Source organism: Hirundo rustica, chromosome 12 (genome assembly GCF_015227805.2).
Source record: "Hirundo rustica isolate bHirRus1 chromosome 12, bHirRus1.pri.v3, whole genome shotgun sequence".
Classification (NCBI taxonomy): Eukaryota; Metazoa; Chordata; class Aves; order Passeriformes; family Hirundinidae; genus Hirundo; species Hirundo rustica.
Window position 1 is genome coordinate 3828402 of NC_053461.1, and position 18389 is coordinate 3846790.

Consider the following 18389-nt stretch of genomic DNA (forward strand, 5'->3'; position numbering starts at 1 on the left):
GCTTCATGGGGGCTGGGGGCTTTAACCCATCCAACCAAGAGGGGGTAGCTGCAGGCCCAGGACCCCATTAAAGCCTTGTCCCGGGAAGGGACCCTGCTTTGGGCATCCCGTTCGAGCAGTTATCCCCATCAGCAGATCCCTGTGCCCCTGTGCATGCCCCTGGTTCCCTACTGTAACTGTTCTGCAGGAGATGCCAGCTGGGGCTGGCTCAGCTCCTGGCACTGGGGCAGCACTTTGCTGCAGCAAGCAGGGAGTGAACACGAGAGAGAACGCAGCGCTGCGCCCACCGCAGGCCCTCCCCCCGTGCCCGCAGCATCACCCCTTGTCAAGAGGATGCACTGGGACAGAGATCGATGAGCTGGGAAGAAGCTGAGCTACACAAATGCACTTTATCGATCCACTGAACCCACCTGCTGGGAAACAGACCCCCCCTATTTATAGCCCAGAGCAGCAAAGCACTTGGCTGTGTTGCCAGTCGGGACGCACAGGGAGCCGGGGAGGCGGCCACAGGCACACGGGGCCCCATCACAGTGCACCAGGCCTGCCTTCCCTACCATCACCCTGGGGGGAGGCTGGGGCAGAGGTGGCACTTTTAGGTTGTTTCAAGCCCCCCAACTTCCTCTGTGGAGCTCAAGAGTGAATGTCACCCGCTAGGGGGAGGCCCTGGAGCCCCACTGATGCTCGGCAGCCCTGCACAGAGGAAACACTCCAGGACAGACTGTCACAGCTGTGCCACGCCTGCCACCTGGTGGAACGGCCCGGGGACTCTGGCACGGACCCCAAGCCGTGCGGTCCCGGTCCTGAGGCAGGGCTGGAGGCATTCCCCACCTTGGCTCACCCCAAGCCAGGCACCCTTCAAAAATCAGGCAATGGCCTGCCAGTGCAACAGAGACACAGGCGCAGCTGCAGCAGCCGGCAAAGCAGGATTCACCCAGTCCAAAAAGCAGCCACAGGATGCCGGCCTTGACCCCCCAAAAGGGCTCTGCACCAAGCATGAATGAAGTTGCTCCTGCCTCATCCTACCCCTTCCTATGCCCACCCGGACAGTAGGAAAGCCCACTGCTGGCTCAGCTTTGGGGGCAGAGCAACACCCACAGTGAACACACCAGCTAAGGCAGAGCTCAGCGCTGAGATCTGCTCTGCTTATCTTGGCCCTTGCAAAGAGGAGTGTGAACAAGGCACAGCACAGGCAGAGAGAATAGAAAGGCGGTAGGGGACAGCTGCAGGACCTCTGGTGAATCTCATCTTCCCATCACCCAGTGCGCTGCAGCTCCCTCCACAGCACTGAGGCAGGCCAGAAGAAGCCGAAGTGGAGCACACGAACCTTCCCAGTGGTGCCACATGTATCACCCCCCTCCCTGCCCACCGAAGGGCCAGGTAACACCCACGGCTCCTGGGCAAGGGCAGACACTGCTGCTGCTCCTCTACTGCTCCTACAGTGATGGCAGGAAGGGCTACAGAGACATCTGATGCTCCACCAGCCACCACGCAGGCTGGTGCTGTGAGAAAAGACTCTGAGAACAAGGCAGAGCACAGGGATGTAAGGAGGGAGGCAAGCGGAGAGCTGCATGGAACAAAGACTCCAGGGTGAAATCTCATCAAGAAGAAGCAGAATCGCAAAAAGGATAAGTAGCATTGGCAACTTAATTCTTCGTTCACCCACCGAGAAACAGAAATAGGGTAATTTTTGGATGTATTTCATTTGGAAATGAGCCAAACTGGCAACTAGAATCAAAGTCTTCAAAAAAGTCTATACAAAGATATATCATACAAAATGTACAGGAAAATTCTCCAAAAAAACCCAGACAGACAATACAACAAAAGGAGAGCAGAGACAGTTTGAAAGCACAGCTAACAGGTCCTGCTGCTGCTCCAGAGGGCAGGAGCAGCACCTGGACAACACGCTGAAACACAGAATACATTACACTATATACACGACCGTACAAAGATCAGCCACCTCCTTTGGTCTAATCAGGAGCTCTCCAGCATGAAGTTGGGTCAGTTCAAACAATCTGCTCATGGAAGTGTTTGTTACATGCTGAGCAGGGAACAACGTCCAAGGGAATGAAATGGTCAGCTCTAAACCAAAACCAGGATACAGCCAGGTCACCCAAGGCTACGGAGTTTAACAGTCAGTTCTTGCTAACAAGAAGTGGTTTGCAGGTCAGAGGGGTCACTCCATCTCCGTGAAGCGAGCGAACATGGCTTTCCGCACGGCATCTTTGTACGAATCCGCTGTGGAGACGCCATAGGAGCTGCCCTTGGCTCCCAGGCCAGCTCCTCTCATTCGTACTTGGGCCTGCAAGGGAAGAGACACACTTCAGCTCTGCGGCGAGCGGCCAGACCACTGCGAGGGCACCACCAAAAATCCCATCAATCCAGCCAGCTTCCCAAGCTTCTCTGCAGATCTGCACAGCCATAAATACCACCACGGACACCAGGAGACTGGAGTACACGTAATGCCCCATCCTCATGCTTATTGCTACTCTGGCCCTGCTCCAACAGCACAGAACAGTTCCTAACAGCACAAGCAGGAGAACAGGCAAGGCCAGCAAAGGCAACAAGCAGAGGGAGAGCAGCCCCTCCTGGGGTACTGGGGCCACAGTGCCTCAGGAGTCAAGTGCCAAAGGAAGGAAAGGCAAACCCTGCCTCTACTTCAGCATCCAATGGGACAAACGTGAGCAGGAGCCAATGTAAACAGAGGCAGCTTTGCTGTGGCTGGCAGTTTATTCCTTCAGAGCTCTTCAGCAGCAAGCGCTTCTGGTTAAACAAGAAAAAAACAAAGGCACCAAACCTCCTCAAGAAGACATCTCTCTTTACTTACCTCAATGGGTGCTGTGATGCCCTGGCATTTTCTTCCCAAGCCCGAACCTTCCCTCCAGCCCATGGCCTGCAGCATCTTGTTCCCTATATTACTGTTGTCCAGGCCGTCTTTTGTGGGCTGCTCGTAATTCCTGAGGGAAGAAGAGATGAGTTACCAAGTTACCCACGATGCTCACGGCGCTTTCAGGCAGCTGCTGAGGAGCTTTCAGATACGTACACTGTGCCTGCATCGTAGACCTTCTTGCGCTTGGGCTCCGGGGGCTCGGGGATACCGTACTTTTCCCGCCTCTCAGCTGCTCTGTCTCTGTATTTCATCTGCACAAAGCAACTACAGTTAGCATGGATTTTAAGACATTCTTCCGCTTTGAGCTATGGGAGTCAGACAAATACCTGCTGCTAAAGAACACTATAGACTGCAACACACTAATACTAACAGCACCAACAGCAAAGCCCAAGACCCAAGTCCCTGGAGCACCATCCCAACCAGCATTGGGGCAGGAAGAGACTTGCAGGTTTCCAGTCCCAGCTGGCAGCCCTGAGTTAGAGGTGGGATGAGCCTTCTGTGCTAAGCCTTATTTGTGGGATATGGGACACTTCCCTCCATCTAACAGGACAGCTCTGAACTGCGACTGGAAAAGGGGTTGGCTTACAAGGATTATCTTGAGTGACGTGTGTCAGGATAAGGAGAGCTCAACAGATCACCTGCACAGGTTTTCCATTAGCTACTCATCTGCTTATCACAACACTGACCTCTCTCTCACGCAGCTCCAAGGCTTCAAGTTCCTGCTCGGAAAGCTTTGATCTCCTATAGATATCCATGTTTTGCTGAAACAAGAGAGAATCACTTTAACAAGATAAAATGCGCAACAGCTCTTCTTAAATGAAGTAGCTGACTTCCGGGAGAGTAACAATCTACCTGCAGATTTCTGCTTTAAGAGAAACAGTTTTCCAAACAGCGACAAGCCTCATGGCTTTGGTTTACACACTGAATTATGACAGCCCAGTATTTTCCTCACCACGCAGTGTAACTACCTTGTGCAAGTCAGACAGCTGCTGGTGCCGAATCAGAGCATCTTTGTTTGGGAACTGCCTTCTACACAGCAGACAAGCCATCTTCTTCCAGTCAGTCAGCTTTTCCTCCTCATTCTCCATTCTTTCCAGTAAGTCCTCGTCATTATCGCTGTCACCACTGTAGGCAGCCACGAGGCCACGCTGAAAAGGAAAGACAGCACTGAGGGGAGTGCAACAGTACCACAGTTCAGAGAGCACGAAGAGGGAACAAAGGCTGCAGATGTGTACCACAGGAGGAACAGCACGCTGCCATTAACTAAGGATGAAATCACAGAATGCCTGAGGTTGGATGGGACCGCTGGAGGTCATCCAACCTCCTGCTTAAGCAGGGTCCACCCCTAGCACATACTGCTCAGAACTGTGTCCTGATGACCTCTGAGCATCTCTAGGAAAGGAGACTCCACAGTCTCTCTAGGAAACCTGTTCCAGTGCGCAATCACTTTCACAGTGCTAGTTCTTTTTCTCGTGTTCCCCTGGATCAGGGATTCCTAAGAGCTGCCCTTGGCAATGAAGACTGAAACAAAGGTGTTTAGTATTTCAGCCTTCTCTGCCATGTCTGTTGCAAGGGTCCCTGTTCCATTAAGTACTGGGCCCACACTTTTACAGTACTGCAACTCAAAAGAAGTACATACCACAGTGGCTGCAAGACAGTTCCCATTAGCCAAACAATACTTGTAAGTACAGCCTATGCAGAAACCTCAAAACCCCAACTGATCTCAAGGCTAAAAAGAATCACAGCTGTCCTCAGTGTATCTCAGTCACCTAGCTTACTGCACTTGCACCACACCACTGCAATCACCAGCACCACTTTTTATAGGTAATGCCATGGAAGCCCAGGTTTGAAACCAAGTATTGGCTAGAGCTCCTCTATCACACTCACCTTAAGTGGATTTTCATCATCTCCGTTTTTCAACACCTCTGGCAAGATCTGCTGTCGCTCAGACAGAGCTCCCTGGATGAGACAAGAACGCCATGAGCACAGAGCTCTTCACACAACCCCCACCATACACCACTGCCAGCACCTTCACCTTTTTCTCAAAGAGGGCAAAGCCTGCATCTGCAGCTGCTGACTCCTTCCGCTCCTCCTCCCTGGTACTCAGCGGCTGGAAGCTATTCTTGAAGTTCTCTTTCTGCTTGTTCAAACTCTTTGCCCAGCGCTCCATGTCTTTTGCAATCTGAAATGCAGAGTGGTTTGCTCACACAGCTCCTCTCAAAGCTATCAATCTCTTATGACACCCATTCAATCTCACAGGCAATTTCAGAACAAGTCAACCCACTACATTTTATTTTTAAACCACAGGACACTGGATGTAGTGCAGCTGTTTCCCTGTATCCAGCATTCAGAGATAACACAGCTTGCTGCTTTTACTGTACAAACCCTTCCTATCAAGCTAATCCTCTAAGTGATGGCTCAGTTGCACTCCCACTGATCCTGGCAGGATTCCATAAGTACTCCTATGCAGAGCTTATTTCTGCACTGAAGCCTTGCCAACTCCACCTCTCCTCAGCCCCCCACAAAGCCTGCGAATTGAAGGCATGCACCCCATTGAATAACCTAGGATTTCCTTTATAATGAAAAAGGAGAAATATTACACTGTTCCACAGAGAAGACTTTATCCCAGTTATGATCTCATTCTGTTTTTTACCTGTTGGGCTGTTTTACTTTTAGGCTTCTCTTTCTTCTCTTTCACTTCTTTGGTGGTGGTTGTGGTAGCCGCCTGTTGGTACGTGACACCTTCTGCTGCAGGCATGTAGGTCTCCTTTTCGCCATCCCAGTACAGGTACTGCTGGGTTAAGGCATTGTAGTAATACTGCCAGAGGGAAGGAGAGGCAGACAGTTAGACACCCCACACGAGCTCAGCATCCACGGGAGAGCCCAAGCAAGCTGATTCACACTACTGCACCACACGGGAAGGCGCTTTGTAGAGTCCAAACAAGTTCTGCAGACTCCACAGAGGAGTCGAAAGGCAGGAAGTGGCTGAAGCCTCTGTCCCCAAACACAGGCAGCTCTGCCCAACAGCACTATGGAGAATCTTTTGCTTCTCCCAAGAGACGACCCACCAGAGCCCAGAGCTGGGTGCACTTTGCTGGGCACTCCACAACGAAATAGCTCAGCTACGGTGGCTGTGACAAACGCTAATCCTATATGGGCCAAACGTGGAGGAAAATTAAGGAGAAGGAGAGAAAAATGCAGGGCTATACCGGCGGGAAATCAAGTCCCAGCCCTACATACACTGCTGAGTTATCTGCAACATTTGGTATGTTGTGCACTTCAAATGTCACTCGTATGATGAGAGATAGGGAACCAATGGACCTTAACAGTTAAGACATGTGGGAAGAACTTGTGTTTACCTGGGAATTAGGATCATAGTAGAGCCCTGTTATAGGATCATAATAATATCCTGAAGATTCATCATATTGGTAGGTGGAAGTATCAGGGACAGCTGTAAAAAAATTAAAGCGTGGGACATGGTCGTTCCAGACGAATTCAGACAGGTATCTTTCTACATTTCAGGTAAAATTCGGAGACTATAGCAGCCACGACGGCAGACACGTCTGTAAAGGGCTCTTAAATCAGCCGTGCAGCCAACGCTCTCCAGGGGCAGCTTCACCATCAAACGGTGATGGAGCACTTGGCCAAAGCTGAGTTTTATTGCTAGTGACAGAAACTTGTCCCCAAGAGCAGCTCCCGAGCACTTACCGTACTTGGTTCCAGGCACTACGCCAGTCGGAGGAGCCGCCTGTGCCTGAGTGCTAGTGGTAGGTGGTGCTGATTGTGTCTGAAAAAAACCCAAACCACAAACCTCAATTAGAAAATCTGTCACCAAGAAAACAAGGACAGCGAGCCAAGGCGTGAGCAGCGCACCCTACGCGTATGACAGCTAACTCCTCCTCACCAGCATGCTTGGCACTCACCTTCAGCAAAGAACAAAACCATCCCAGAGAAGAAATGGCAGGTGACTTACGACCACAAGCACTGTGACTAACCCATGGACACTCAGAAGCTTTGCTGTACCACCCACTTTAAAAAGCAAGGGCTACAGCTAAGCCACCTATACCAGTGTTTGAAAGCAAGAACTCGTCAGTGCTGTAATTACCGGAGAGTCAGGTGAGTTTGTCTGCTGATTATACAGCTGAGGACTCTGGGACACAACTGCAGCTGTCGTCGTAGTGACTGGAGCTCCTGCCAAAGGAGAGCAGCAACACATAAGCAAACTAATTTGTAAAACAGTAGTGCAACCTAGGGCTAAAATTACTTTGTTTATAGTTTCAGCTACTAATTCCAGCTCCAGCAGCCAAACAAGGCAATAAATGTTCAAAAGGAGATAGATACACAGTGGGTATCTCCTACCCAGACAAGGAATAGTTTCCTTTTCAGGAGGAAATATTCTGCTCCCAAAGTCAGCAGTTCCAGGCCTCTACAGCGGTCAGTGCTGAACATTTGCTAGAGCTGCTTATGCCGCTATCAAATTCAAGACCCTTGTCAACAGTCTGAAACAGAGGCTTTTCTCCCATCTTGCTCAAGAGATTTGCACCTCAACAAATCTGTTACAGTTCTCTAGTGCATCTCTAATGCATCCTCATTCAGAAATCCTGAGAGCAAAATGAGCCAAGTCTTCTTTTGCACAGCAAAAATAACATAAAAGCTGAGGCAAAATACTACTGCAAAATTATCATTACAAACAACTGCTTCTAAGATGCTGGAAGCACTACCTGATATGGTAGCTGTGTCTGTGTCCAACACTCCTCCTTGATTTTGGTAGTACTGCTGATAATCCTGGGAGTACTGTAAAGTGAAATGAGTAACAACACAAGGTGAGTAATCTACATACCCAAATTATGACTACCTACTGGTTAGAGCACAATCTCTACTACTAACCTGAGCATATTGTGAGTATCCATCCTGTCCTGACTGGAGATAGCTGTAGTCAAGGGTGCTGCCCTCTCCAGTCTGTGGCTGAAGTTTAAGAAGGTAATTTTTGTCAGGGACAGGTAAACAACTTTATTAAATAATTTCAAGCACCCCACTACTTAGGCTCCAGAATTATTGTGGGCCAGATATGTCACGGCTTCATCTGCCATTAGGCAGCTCAACTAAGCACGTGGCCAATTACAGGGCAATTATATGGTCTGCATTTTAACTTTCAGGAAAGCAGGACTACGAGTACCAGTCTCCAAATCATACCTGAGTGGACGACCACTGAGCTGCAGCAATGGCTGTACTTGCCACAGAGAAGGCGCTGACTCTGTTACCATCCGGGAGAAGCAGGTCTCTGCAATCACAAAAACCAGGCACCTGACTAAGCACTGCTTTTTACTGAAGTGTCTCCCTATGCAAGGAGCTGGAGTCTGCCTCACACATGGATTTCTTGGCAGTTACAAAACATTCGGAATGTAATGAATGAGCCAAAACACTGCCAGTAAATAAACCTCAAAGGTTCATTGCGGTAGAGTGAGTAACCAGTCAGGAGGCCTCCAAGGAAACAAATGTGCTGTGCACACAAGCAGTTACGGTGTTATCTTCAGAGGACTGGAAATGGGTGTGTGGAACACTGCTTTCACTCTTCTCTTATGCAGTGAAGAGCAGGATGTATGCATCACAAGTGACTTACGGGAAGCAAAACTCTGGAGTTAGAATAAGCTTAATAGAAGCCTGGGCGACCAGAAGAAACCATCCAATATAAAGAGAAGGGGGAGGAGGTGGTGTGCAAATTAAAAAAAAGCAAAAACCAAAAATGCAATTGACTGTTATCACAACTCACTTTCTGGCACTCTTTGCAAAGTCGACACCAATTGTTTTGCCATCAATTTTTAACGGTGGTTGAAGACTCTGTAAAATCTGTAGCAGTTGAGAAGCATCCTACAACAAAAAATACTCATTATTATGAAAGGCAGCTTACAGAGGGGGATTCAGAAGCTCCCCAAACTCCACCTTTTCACGCTGAGCTGCTGAGAAGAGCTAAAGATGTAAAAACACCTCCATCTCCTCATATTGCACACATGCACAGGAGCACAGTGAGACCCTTAACAGCCCATGTGAAAATACTGAGCATTTCCCTGAGTCACTAAGTATTAAGTATGTTCCAAAATCGTAGCTTTATCAGGACCAAATTATTCTAAATGGCACATCAGCAAAAACTGAGATTTAGGCACCTGTTTTAATCCAACCACCTGCTTTCCTCTGACTAAACCAGGTCCAAACAGATCACACTGCTGCTCGAGTTGGATGTACAGACTCAATGAATCACTTAGGTTGGAAAGGACCTTTAAAATTATTAAGTCCAATGGTTAACCCAGCACTGCCAAGTCTACCACTATACCACATCCCTGAGTGTCAAATCCAGGAAGAGATTCACTGCCCTTCAGGGACCCCGTGCCAGGATATGACCTCCCTGAAACTTAGGAGGCTTTTCTTGTACCTCTGCAATTTCCTGTGTTTCAATTTATGGCTGCTGCTTATTGTCCTATCCTTATGTATCCTTGAGAATATGTCCTTACACCCTCCCACCGGATGATGCTGAGAAGAGCAACATCTGCCTCCTCCTCTCTTATTCTATGCATATAATTCTATGCACCCATTCCTACACTGTATGCCCCAGATCTTAGAATCTGTCAACCAAGTATGATCCTGCACCAGTACTTTTGCAATCCAAGAACGAAGCTAGGCTGCAATCAAGAACAGAACTCTTGCTACAAAAATAGCTTTTCAACGCACTCCTAACATCCCACCACCTTTCCAACTGCAGCTACATATTATCAGCTTTGACACACTGAGTCCATCACCACTCCCTTGAAGGGGGCCAGTCCTTCAGACAGCTCAGGGCTCTAAATGCTGCAGGGAGAGAAGGCGGCTAGCCAGCTGTTCTCCCCAGAACACCAGCAAAGTCCTCACCATGGCAGAAGACAGCTGCACAAACGCAAAGCCTCTGTTCTGCTGAGTCTGCTTGTCTTTGATAAGACGAATATTATTGACCGCCAGAGATGCATACGGAGACAAGGCAGTCATGATGGATTCCACTACCGTGTGAGGAGCAATGTTTCGGAGAATGATGGCTGAGGAGAAAAAGTACGACGTTAGCAGTGCACACCGTGACTTTGCAGGGTGTTTCAAGTCCCTCAGCTGGCAGGCTGAGGTACAGAAAGGATTTTCAGTATGTGTGTTTACAGTTCATACTCTAGAGTAAGTCAGAGATCACTTACTATCACAGTAATAATCCACAGACTGAACGGCTTCTGCTGCTCCGGGTGGTACCTCCTGCTCTGAATCTTTGTATGAAGAAAAAATATTTCAGTCAGGACACGGCTCAGTCACTTCAAGCTCAGCATTTCATAGGCCAGTCTAGAACCCACATGGAACTCTGGTTCCTACACGGGCCAGAAAGCCTCCCACAAAACTGAACATAAAGAGATCACGGTAACGTACCGAATTTGTCCGCCCCACAGCGGAAGCATTTTAGCCTCCTTCTGAAGTTGTAAAGGCAGCACTGTGACAAACAAGAGAAGCCTAGTAAGACCCTGGGTAATTTTAGTAATGCTGCATTTGCTGTACACTAACAAAACCCAGACATTCACAGAAAGTAACACAACAAAGCTACACCCACCAGAATAACCCAGAACATCAAAAGCCACCCTTACCTCCACCACAGCTGCTTTTCAGAACATCCCAGCTACATTCTCCCTAGTCAACCCAAATCAGTTATTTTAACAGTTTATAGTCTTTAGCTTACAACCCCAGGCACAGTCCCTACTATAAAAAGCCGTGTCAGAAGGGAACACATGCTGAGGAACAATTTAACTTCCCAGGGAGGAGGAAGAGGTTTGATTCAGGTGTCACTTTCTTTAAAACCACTAAGCAAGTGGAGAGCTCTAGAGCAAGACAAACTCTCTCTCCCACAGACACGTGCTGTACCTTGTTGCAGAGCCAGTCCTCAAATTTAGGCCTTGGGTTGCTGTAGTGCATTGCAATCTGTTTCCCTTGAATCACCAGCTTTTTCTGCAAAAAAAGTGGTTTCAATTATTCCTGTATCAAGACGCATATGTTCATTTTCCCATGGCAGAGCACCCTTCGGAGGAATCAGTGCTCCTGAATTAAATGGACAACATATGGGGAGGATGTGGAGGACAACCACCGCCACCTACACCCTGCCCATCCAATCCTGCAGAGAGGAGGACGAGGGCAGTAAGAGAATGGGATGTGGAGCAAAGATAAACAGAATCAGGGAGTGTAGAAAAAGCTGCCAAACGCTAAATGCTGACATGGAACCAGAAAATGTCTCGAAGGAGACAAGAGTCCTAATCTGCTGCATTCACAATAACACATTTTTAGGAGTCTCTTTGCCCCCACATTCACTTCTGGTATAGCACTGACCGACTTTTAAAACATGTCCTTAGGTGACTGCTTCACTTCGTACCCTACTCCAAACACCCCAGACCTTTTAACCATATTTTGATTTACTTTTCCAAGCACACTTCAGAAGTGTCCCCTTCAAAATACAGTAATTCCTCCCAAAGGGACCCTGCTTAGACTTCTTGAAGGCTGGATTACAAGTGCCATCAACCGAAACATAACTTGAGTGGTTTCATTTGACTACAGCATCAGTTCAATGGGAAGCCTGCGCAAGAGGTTTGTGTTCTTCATTCAGGCAGGAGCTCTCCAAAATGAGTAACTAGACTGCATGTGAAGCTTCTCCAGGGGTAGGAAAAGTTCATAATGCTTTCAGCATGTCCTCTCACTCTGACTTCAGAGGAGTTAGGGATTTACAGCTATTAAGAAGCCTTGACTCTCAGCCTCACGCTTTGCCAAGCGTGGGTATGCAGAACGGCCTTTCAAAACATGGCTATCAATGTATTTTGGTCAAACAGGTGGAAGCACACGTGAGGAAGTGCTATTAGAGGCCACACCCCAGACACTGCAACGGCAGAGCCATTTTTGTATCAGGCTGGCTTTCTACCAGTGTCAGGACCAGTGGCTCTTCTGATAACAAGGTCTGACATAGAGCTAGCATGTAGCATCAATAAGGCTCTCACATTCTGCACGACTAAACAGGGCAAAGCCATTGCTCCTACCGGCAGGAGGGAGGGTTGGAGGGCCCAGCACTCACTGGATGTGCACACATAGAAACAAGGCTGCTGGCATTGTTGCAATACATCATTCTGTCATCTAACAGTCAGCAACCCGGCTGCTGGGGACCAGCTATGTTTTCCCTACTACTAAGGTGGCTGGTTACTGGAGTGAATTTGAGTATATTTCATAAATTATATATCACTACAGCTTTGTATATATTAAAAAAAAAATTCTGAAAATATGCTCAGCATTAATTTCTTGGTATTAGTCTTTTCCCTGCAGCCACGTGCCCTACTGAGCAGCATGTAAGGAAAACAGAATTTGGAAGCTGCTCTCTGGCTGGGGAAGTCACTCATAGTGTGGGACATATGAAACGCTATCCCAGCACAAGGCATATGACAACTTCCATCTGCTGGAACTGCCATGAATCCCATTATGGTGTCATTCCTTTATTATAACATGAACAGAGCAGAAAAACAGTCATAATGCTGTCATAGGACCGTTGCATCAAATATTCAGGTGTAAGAAAAATCAGTGATTTGATGCACTTTGCTCACTCTGAGAGTATTTTCAAGTTCTGTTATTAAAATAGGTTATGACTACTACTTAAGTAAGTAGTGAAACCAAATGAAACTGTTTGCAGTGCTACAGGAAAATCTCATGAGAATACAAACCAGAGGATTCTTACAGCATTTTGGCTCCTTATGAAGTCACAGTAACAAAAACCAAAATACAGAGCCTAACAAGTATGAGATTTCACTCTCTGCCTAATTTAGTTGAAATTAATGTGCTTTTTCCTCCAGAAGAGCCAGTTCCCCCTCTTTAACCAGGGTAACAGATTATTGCCAAGAACTGACACTTCTCTTTCAGGGTTAATACCATTGTAACACAGAGATGTGGTGCCTTCTCTGACAACAGAGAAGGAAACGTTAAATGGAAATTTAACGCTCAGATTTTCTAATGACTACTAGCCAAATCTTCATAAGCCAATTAAATGGAAACCAAGTCATTTACAACAACGGCACCTTTTACCAAAGTAGAACTTTCTCTCCTAATTTTACCTTGTATGTTACAAATTTTAATATATACAAAGCTTTTATTCTTTAAATCAATGTTATGAAACAAACCACTCCTTCCACCTCTTTTTTTTTTTTTTTTTTTTTTGTTAAACTGTACAGACTTGTTCCATTTTCAGGAATATCTAGACTTGGTGAGTGAAGCAACCTGATTGGCTTCCATCCAGCTGGTAGCATCTTGAAAGTGATAAAACTCCACGAAGGCGAAACCACGGCTTACACCTAGAGACAGCATTCAGATATAGACGGGATACTTGTGTTAGTCAGTTCCTTTAAAACAGGTGAATCTCTCTCCAACTGCTTCATTACTTCATGACAAAGCAGCTTTACAAATGCGACGTCAACTGCTGGGATCTGCTCGTTATTTTGCCATGGCAAGGAACCAAGCTGCCTTAACTGGCTACATTTCACTCGATTCGAATCCACGTTTAAGGGTAACCATGCAACAGACTACGTAATATTAAATGGGTTTACACTATTATTACTTACCAATACCTGTTAACAAAACCCCCTGTAGACAGACTTCTTTTAACATGTTGACCGGCTATCTAAGTCTTCCAAAAAGCCACATTCCTTAGCCATGGCAAACCTTTTATTTTTTTATTGCATGTGCTTGCAGTTTGGGGACAATTCTGGATACTCTTTTGGGCTGGGGAAGAGGAAGGTGATGTCAAAAACTGGATTAAGAGCACTCACCTGTCTTTCTTTTCATCAGCCTCACGTCTGCAGGCTGAGGACCTTCAAAGGACTCAATAAGCTCACGAATCTGCAGGAGATTTTGATTCAACAGATGAAATTCTCACAGAAGAAAGAGAAGTCACAGAAATAACCTATCTTGCAGTATCACGCAAGATATACGCAAACCAACATTTTCAACACTATCTCAGAGACGAAGAAAAAACTTACTGAGAAAAGGTGACTGATGAGCATCAGAGTGCACATAACCTTTTGCTACATGCTAAACCAACTGCAATCCTCACCCAGGACACCGAATCATCCAGAATCTGAATCCCTACGATCATATGCTCTGAGATTATTTGGACAGTATTTAGTAAAGACTGTGCATGACTCCGAAATTTTAAAAAGAACACTGCTGGTATCCCTCTCCCTGCATGTAAATACCCCTCGCTCCTAGCAGTGAAAAACAAGAAGCCTGCACTGCAAGGCTCCATAATGAATGTATTTCTAAACCTCATGCTAAAGATCTCACCCTCTAACTGACCCCCACTGGTTTTTCAGGATAGAGTAGATTTGTGAAGAACATGTCATCAAAGAAAAAGCTAAAGAAATGTCAGTTCTTCAGCTGTCACAAAGCTGCTGCGGCACAGGCAACCTCAGACACTCTGCGCAGAGACATGGAGGAAAAACAAACACTAACAAATTTTTTAATTCTAGATCAGAAGGCACAAGGTTTTTCAGCAGCTTTCACAGAATTCAAACTATATTACATGCAACAGGGCTGCTCAGCAGAGTCAAAACTTATCTAAAGCTGTTTATATGCTGACTGGAAATTGTATATCACATATGCAAGTGAATTTTTCTTACGAAATACGTAGGGAAAAAAATTAAAATTGAGACTCAGAAATAATGTTAACTTAAGAATTCAACTCTGTGTTCCAAGATGTATTGTCTACACTCTGAGTCTGGAATGAAACATTCATATAAATTATGATTCAGTTATTACACAACTGTTGAACTACAACATCAATATCTCAGAAAAAAGAACTGTTCTAAAGTGTTCTGTGTAATGTCTGACTGGGCTGTCTCATTTGTATGCAGGAACCTATGCTTGATTTCAAACACTCATGAAAATATGAGAGAAATATACGGTGATCAGTAACCCTCAATATCAGGAGGGTAACAAGTAATCAATGAAAAAGCCAAAGGAAAAAATCTCCATTGTAGAAGCGGTGCAAATGTATTCTCTGCGTTAACAATTAAAGCATATACACATCGCAGGTAGAGTCTTAACTGAAAACAAACTGGGATAGCTCAGCTTTTACCCCTCAAATAACAGTTGTGGGCTTACAGCTTGGTAACCAAAGTAACTCATAAAAAAAAAAAAAAACAACCCTAAAAATTCCCATAAATAAGAAAACCTTCAAGCTTTAACACCTTTTTTATTAAACAAGTTAGACAAGCAAGCACCAAGCTCATCAGTACTTGCTCCGTCAGCTCGGCGGCAGCCATTTTGACTCCCACAGCTGTGCCCACACAAAGCAGCTTTGTGCAGGGCTATGCTCGGCTAAGGAGCTCGGTGACTGTGTGTGACCCCATCAGTCACAAGTTCTGGCCTCGATAAAGACCAGAAAAACTGCTGAGTGCCACCTCATTGTCTCTGTCCCCCTCCCTGCAGTGGGGGGAAGCAGGGGAAAAAAAAAAAAAAAATCCGCCTCTTCCCTCCCATACAGAAAAGCAGCAAAGAGCAGGTAGTTTAAAATCCACGCATAGGGAAAGCACCCGAACATGCGTGAAAAAACAAATATTAACGGCTTGTTCCGTTTGAAAGGGACTGATTAACATTGAACTGACCTCTGTTACTTAACACTAGGAGTTTAAATGCTTTCAGGACTCAAAATGGCAGCGCGACAGCGCTGGAGAGGGGCCACCATGATGCAGCGCTCAACAAAATGGCAGCAGCCGCTCCGGCACGGCGCTGCCCGGGGGCACGGCAGGCACAGCCTGCCCGGCTACTCACATCGTTCTCCGTAACCGTGATGGGGAGCCCACGCAACATGATGGTCTTGCTCTCTTTTTCATCGTTAATATCGTTCCTGTAGTCGTGCTCGCCGTAGTCGCCATCGGAATGGTATCCGTCCTCTGATTTGTCGCTGTTCCTGCGCTCCCGCTCCCTCTGGAAGCCAGCAGCCAGGATCAGCCACCGCGATTACCTGCAGCGCGTCCCCACCAGCGCCACAGGAACGGACACGGACACCAGCCGCCGCCCGCCCGGGGCTGGTCCCCATGGCCTCGGGCAGCGCTGCGGGATCCAACGCGCTCCCGGGGCCCTCCGCCCCGCAGTGCCGGCCCTGGCCCCCCGACCCCGCTCACCTCGGGACTATCGTAATCGCGGCTGTCGTAGTTTCTATCATAGTCTCGGCTATCGCGACTGTCGTAGTCTCGGCAATCCCGACTATCGTAGTCCCGGCAATCGTAGTCTCGGCTGTCCCGGTCGTAGTCGCGGCAATCTCGGCTATCGTAGTCTCGGCAATCGCGGCTGTCGCGACTATCGTAGTCTCGGCAGACTCGGCTGTCTCGACTATCGTAGTCCCGACTATCGTAGTCGCGGCAGTCTCGGCTATCGCGGCTATCGTAGTCTCGGCTATCGTAGTCTCTACTGTCGTAGTCCCTGTAGTCATCATAGCGGTCACCGCGGCGCTCCTCACTGGACCTCTTGTAGTCATCTCTCCGCCGGCTGCGGGACTCCCGCTCGTCGCGGTCCTCCCTCTCTACGATGGAGCCGTAGCGGCCGCTCCGCTCCGTTCTACTCACCCTGTGGGGCACAGCGGGCCGAGCTTAGAGCGTGAAGCGCCCGCCGCGACCCCCACCACTGCCCGCCTCCTCCCGTCTCCCCTCGCCCTCACGCCGCCGCTCACCGCTTGTCCGAGCCCATGCCGCCGCCTAGGATCCGCAGGCACCCGGCACGGCACTATTCGATACCACACACCAAGGACACCCGCGCAGCCCCTCTCGCTGCCTTGCCACAAAATGGCGCCGAAGGGACCGCCCGTCTTCTACCCAGCAGCCACCTCGGTCCTCGGCTGGAAGCTTCCAACCGGGGCGCGGGCGCAGCGGCCGTGCGGCACGCCGGGAAATGTAGTTGGGGGAGCTGCCGCCATTAAGGGTCCTGCGGTCCGGCCTTCCCCACTTATGGGACCAGGAAGCTTAGAGCTCCGTCCGGCTTGACTCTGGACACTTCCAGGGATGGGACAACTGCAACTGCTCTGTGAAACATGTCCCAGTGCCTCGCCACAGTGCATTTCTTCCTCGTGTCCAATCTAAAACTGCTGTCAGTTTAAAGCAGTTATCCGTTGCCCTATCACTACGTGCCCCATCCAAAGTCCCTCTCCAGGTGACTTGGAGCCCTTTAGGCACCGTAAGGGGCTCAAAGTTTCCACTGGAGACTTCTCCAGAGAGAAGAACCCCAGCTCTTCCCCCCTCCTCCGTCAACAGCTAAATAGTTGTCACAGCCTACCATCCCGTGGGGGGGCACCTGCCCCAGTTTAAAGTGAATCACTTCTGCCCCCAAGGGAGGACTTGAAGCTGTACCCCCGCCTGCACTGCTCGGGCTTACATGTCCAAGCTCAGGAGATGCAAAGCCGGCAAGACCTTGGCCCCAGCAACATTGTCCTCTCCGTGTTCCCAGTGCGAAGGGCACCTCTGCCTCATTCCCGTAGCACCAGCCTCTGTTCCTGCACAACTACTCCTGCCCGGACCTGCACCCTCGGAGCCCAGTAGGTGCTGTCAGGAGCAGGCAGAGGTTGCTGAGAAACCTTCAAACCACATTCAAATGCAGTCAGGTCCTGCTCACTGCCTGATCCTTAGCCCTGAGCGTTTGCTTGGGACCCAAGAAAAGATACCTAACACACAAAATGGTGCCATCTTTAAGTTTTCCAAGGCAGTTTTGTTGGTCTCAGAGCAAGGTGGAGTGAGGCTGGCTGGAGGGCAGGGTGTTTTCAGGGTCACACCTCATCCAGGGACTCCTTGGCAGAGCAGGCAGGACAGACCGATGGGCAGTACGGACGGAGGCAGTAAAGGCAGTACAGACAGACAGGCAGCAGAGGCAGTGCAGGCAGTACAATCAGGGCAGAGAATACAGGCAGACAGGCAGTACAGACAGACAGACAGTGCAGGCACTGAAGACAGGCAGTACAGACAGACAGGCAGTGCAGGCAATAGAGTGCAGGCAGTACAGACAGACAGTGCAGGCACTGAAGACAGGCAGTACAGACAGACAGACAGTGCAGGCAGTACAATCAGTGCAGGGAATACAGGCAGACAGGCAGTACAGACAGACAGAGAGTGCAGGCACTGAAGACAGGCAGTACAGACAGACAGGCAGTGCAGGCAGTACAATCAGTGCAGGGAATACAGGCAGACAGGCAGTACAGACAGACAGACAGTGCAGGCACTGAAGACAGGCAGTACAGACAGACAGGCAGTGCAGGCAATAGAGTGCAGGCAGTACAGACAGACAGGCAGTGCAGGCACTGAAGACAGGCAGTACAGACAGACAGGCAGTGCAGGCAGTACAATCAGTGCAGGCAATAGAGTGCAGGCAGTACAGACAGACAGGCAGCAGAGGCAGTGCAGGCAGTACAATCAGGGCAGGGAATACAGGCAGACAGACAGAC

At 48.5% G+C, this 18389-nt stretch overlaps 1 protein-coding gene across 1 annotated transcript; it reads right to left on the reverse strand.

Moving 5' to 3' along the window:
- Positions 1-1676: 1676 nt before the first annotated feature.
- Positions 1677-16875, reverse strand: RBM5 (RNA binding motif protein 5). Its single transcript, XM_040076824.2, has 24 exons — positions 16632-16875; positions 16087-16528; positions 15734-15889; positions 13732-13801; positions 13184-13257; positions 10805-10888; positions 10319-10379; positions 10096-10161; positions 9788-9948; positions 8658-8755; positions 8081-8168; positions 7775-7852; positions 7609-7681; positions 6993-7078; positions 6596-6674; positions 6247-6338; positions 5541-5705; positions 4923-5069; positions 4775-4846; positions 3856-4035; positions 3574-3648; positions 3041-3138; positions 2825-2954; positions 1677-2299 (listed from the first exon to the last, which is right to left on the reverse strand). Exons 1-24 carry the CDS (start codon positions 16646-16648, stop codon positions 2174-2176), a joined length of 2718 nt encoding a protein of 905 aa, XP_039932758.1. The 5' UTR covers positions 16649-16875; the 3' UTR covers positions 1677-2173.
- Between the last annotated feature and the right edge of the window lie 1514 nt (positions 16876-18389).

Excerpts from the sequence above, each read along its gene's own strand:
- RBM5 (XM_040076824.2), bottom strand. Across the intron at positions 10,380-10,804 it reads AGGACTGGCTCTGCAACAAG|TGCTGCCTTTACAACTTCAG; the intron begins GTACAGCACGTG and ends TGTTTGTCACAG. Across the intron at positions 2,300-2,824 it reads GCATCACAGCACCCATTGAG|GCCCAAGTACGAATGAGAGG; the intron begins GTAAGTAAAGAG and ends CTTCCCTTGCAG.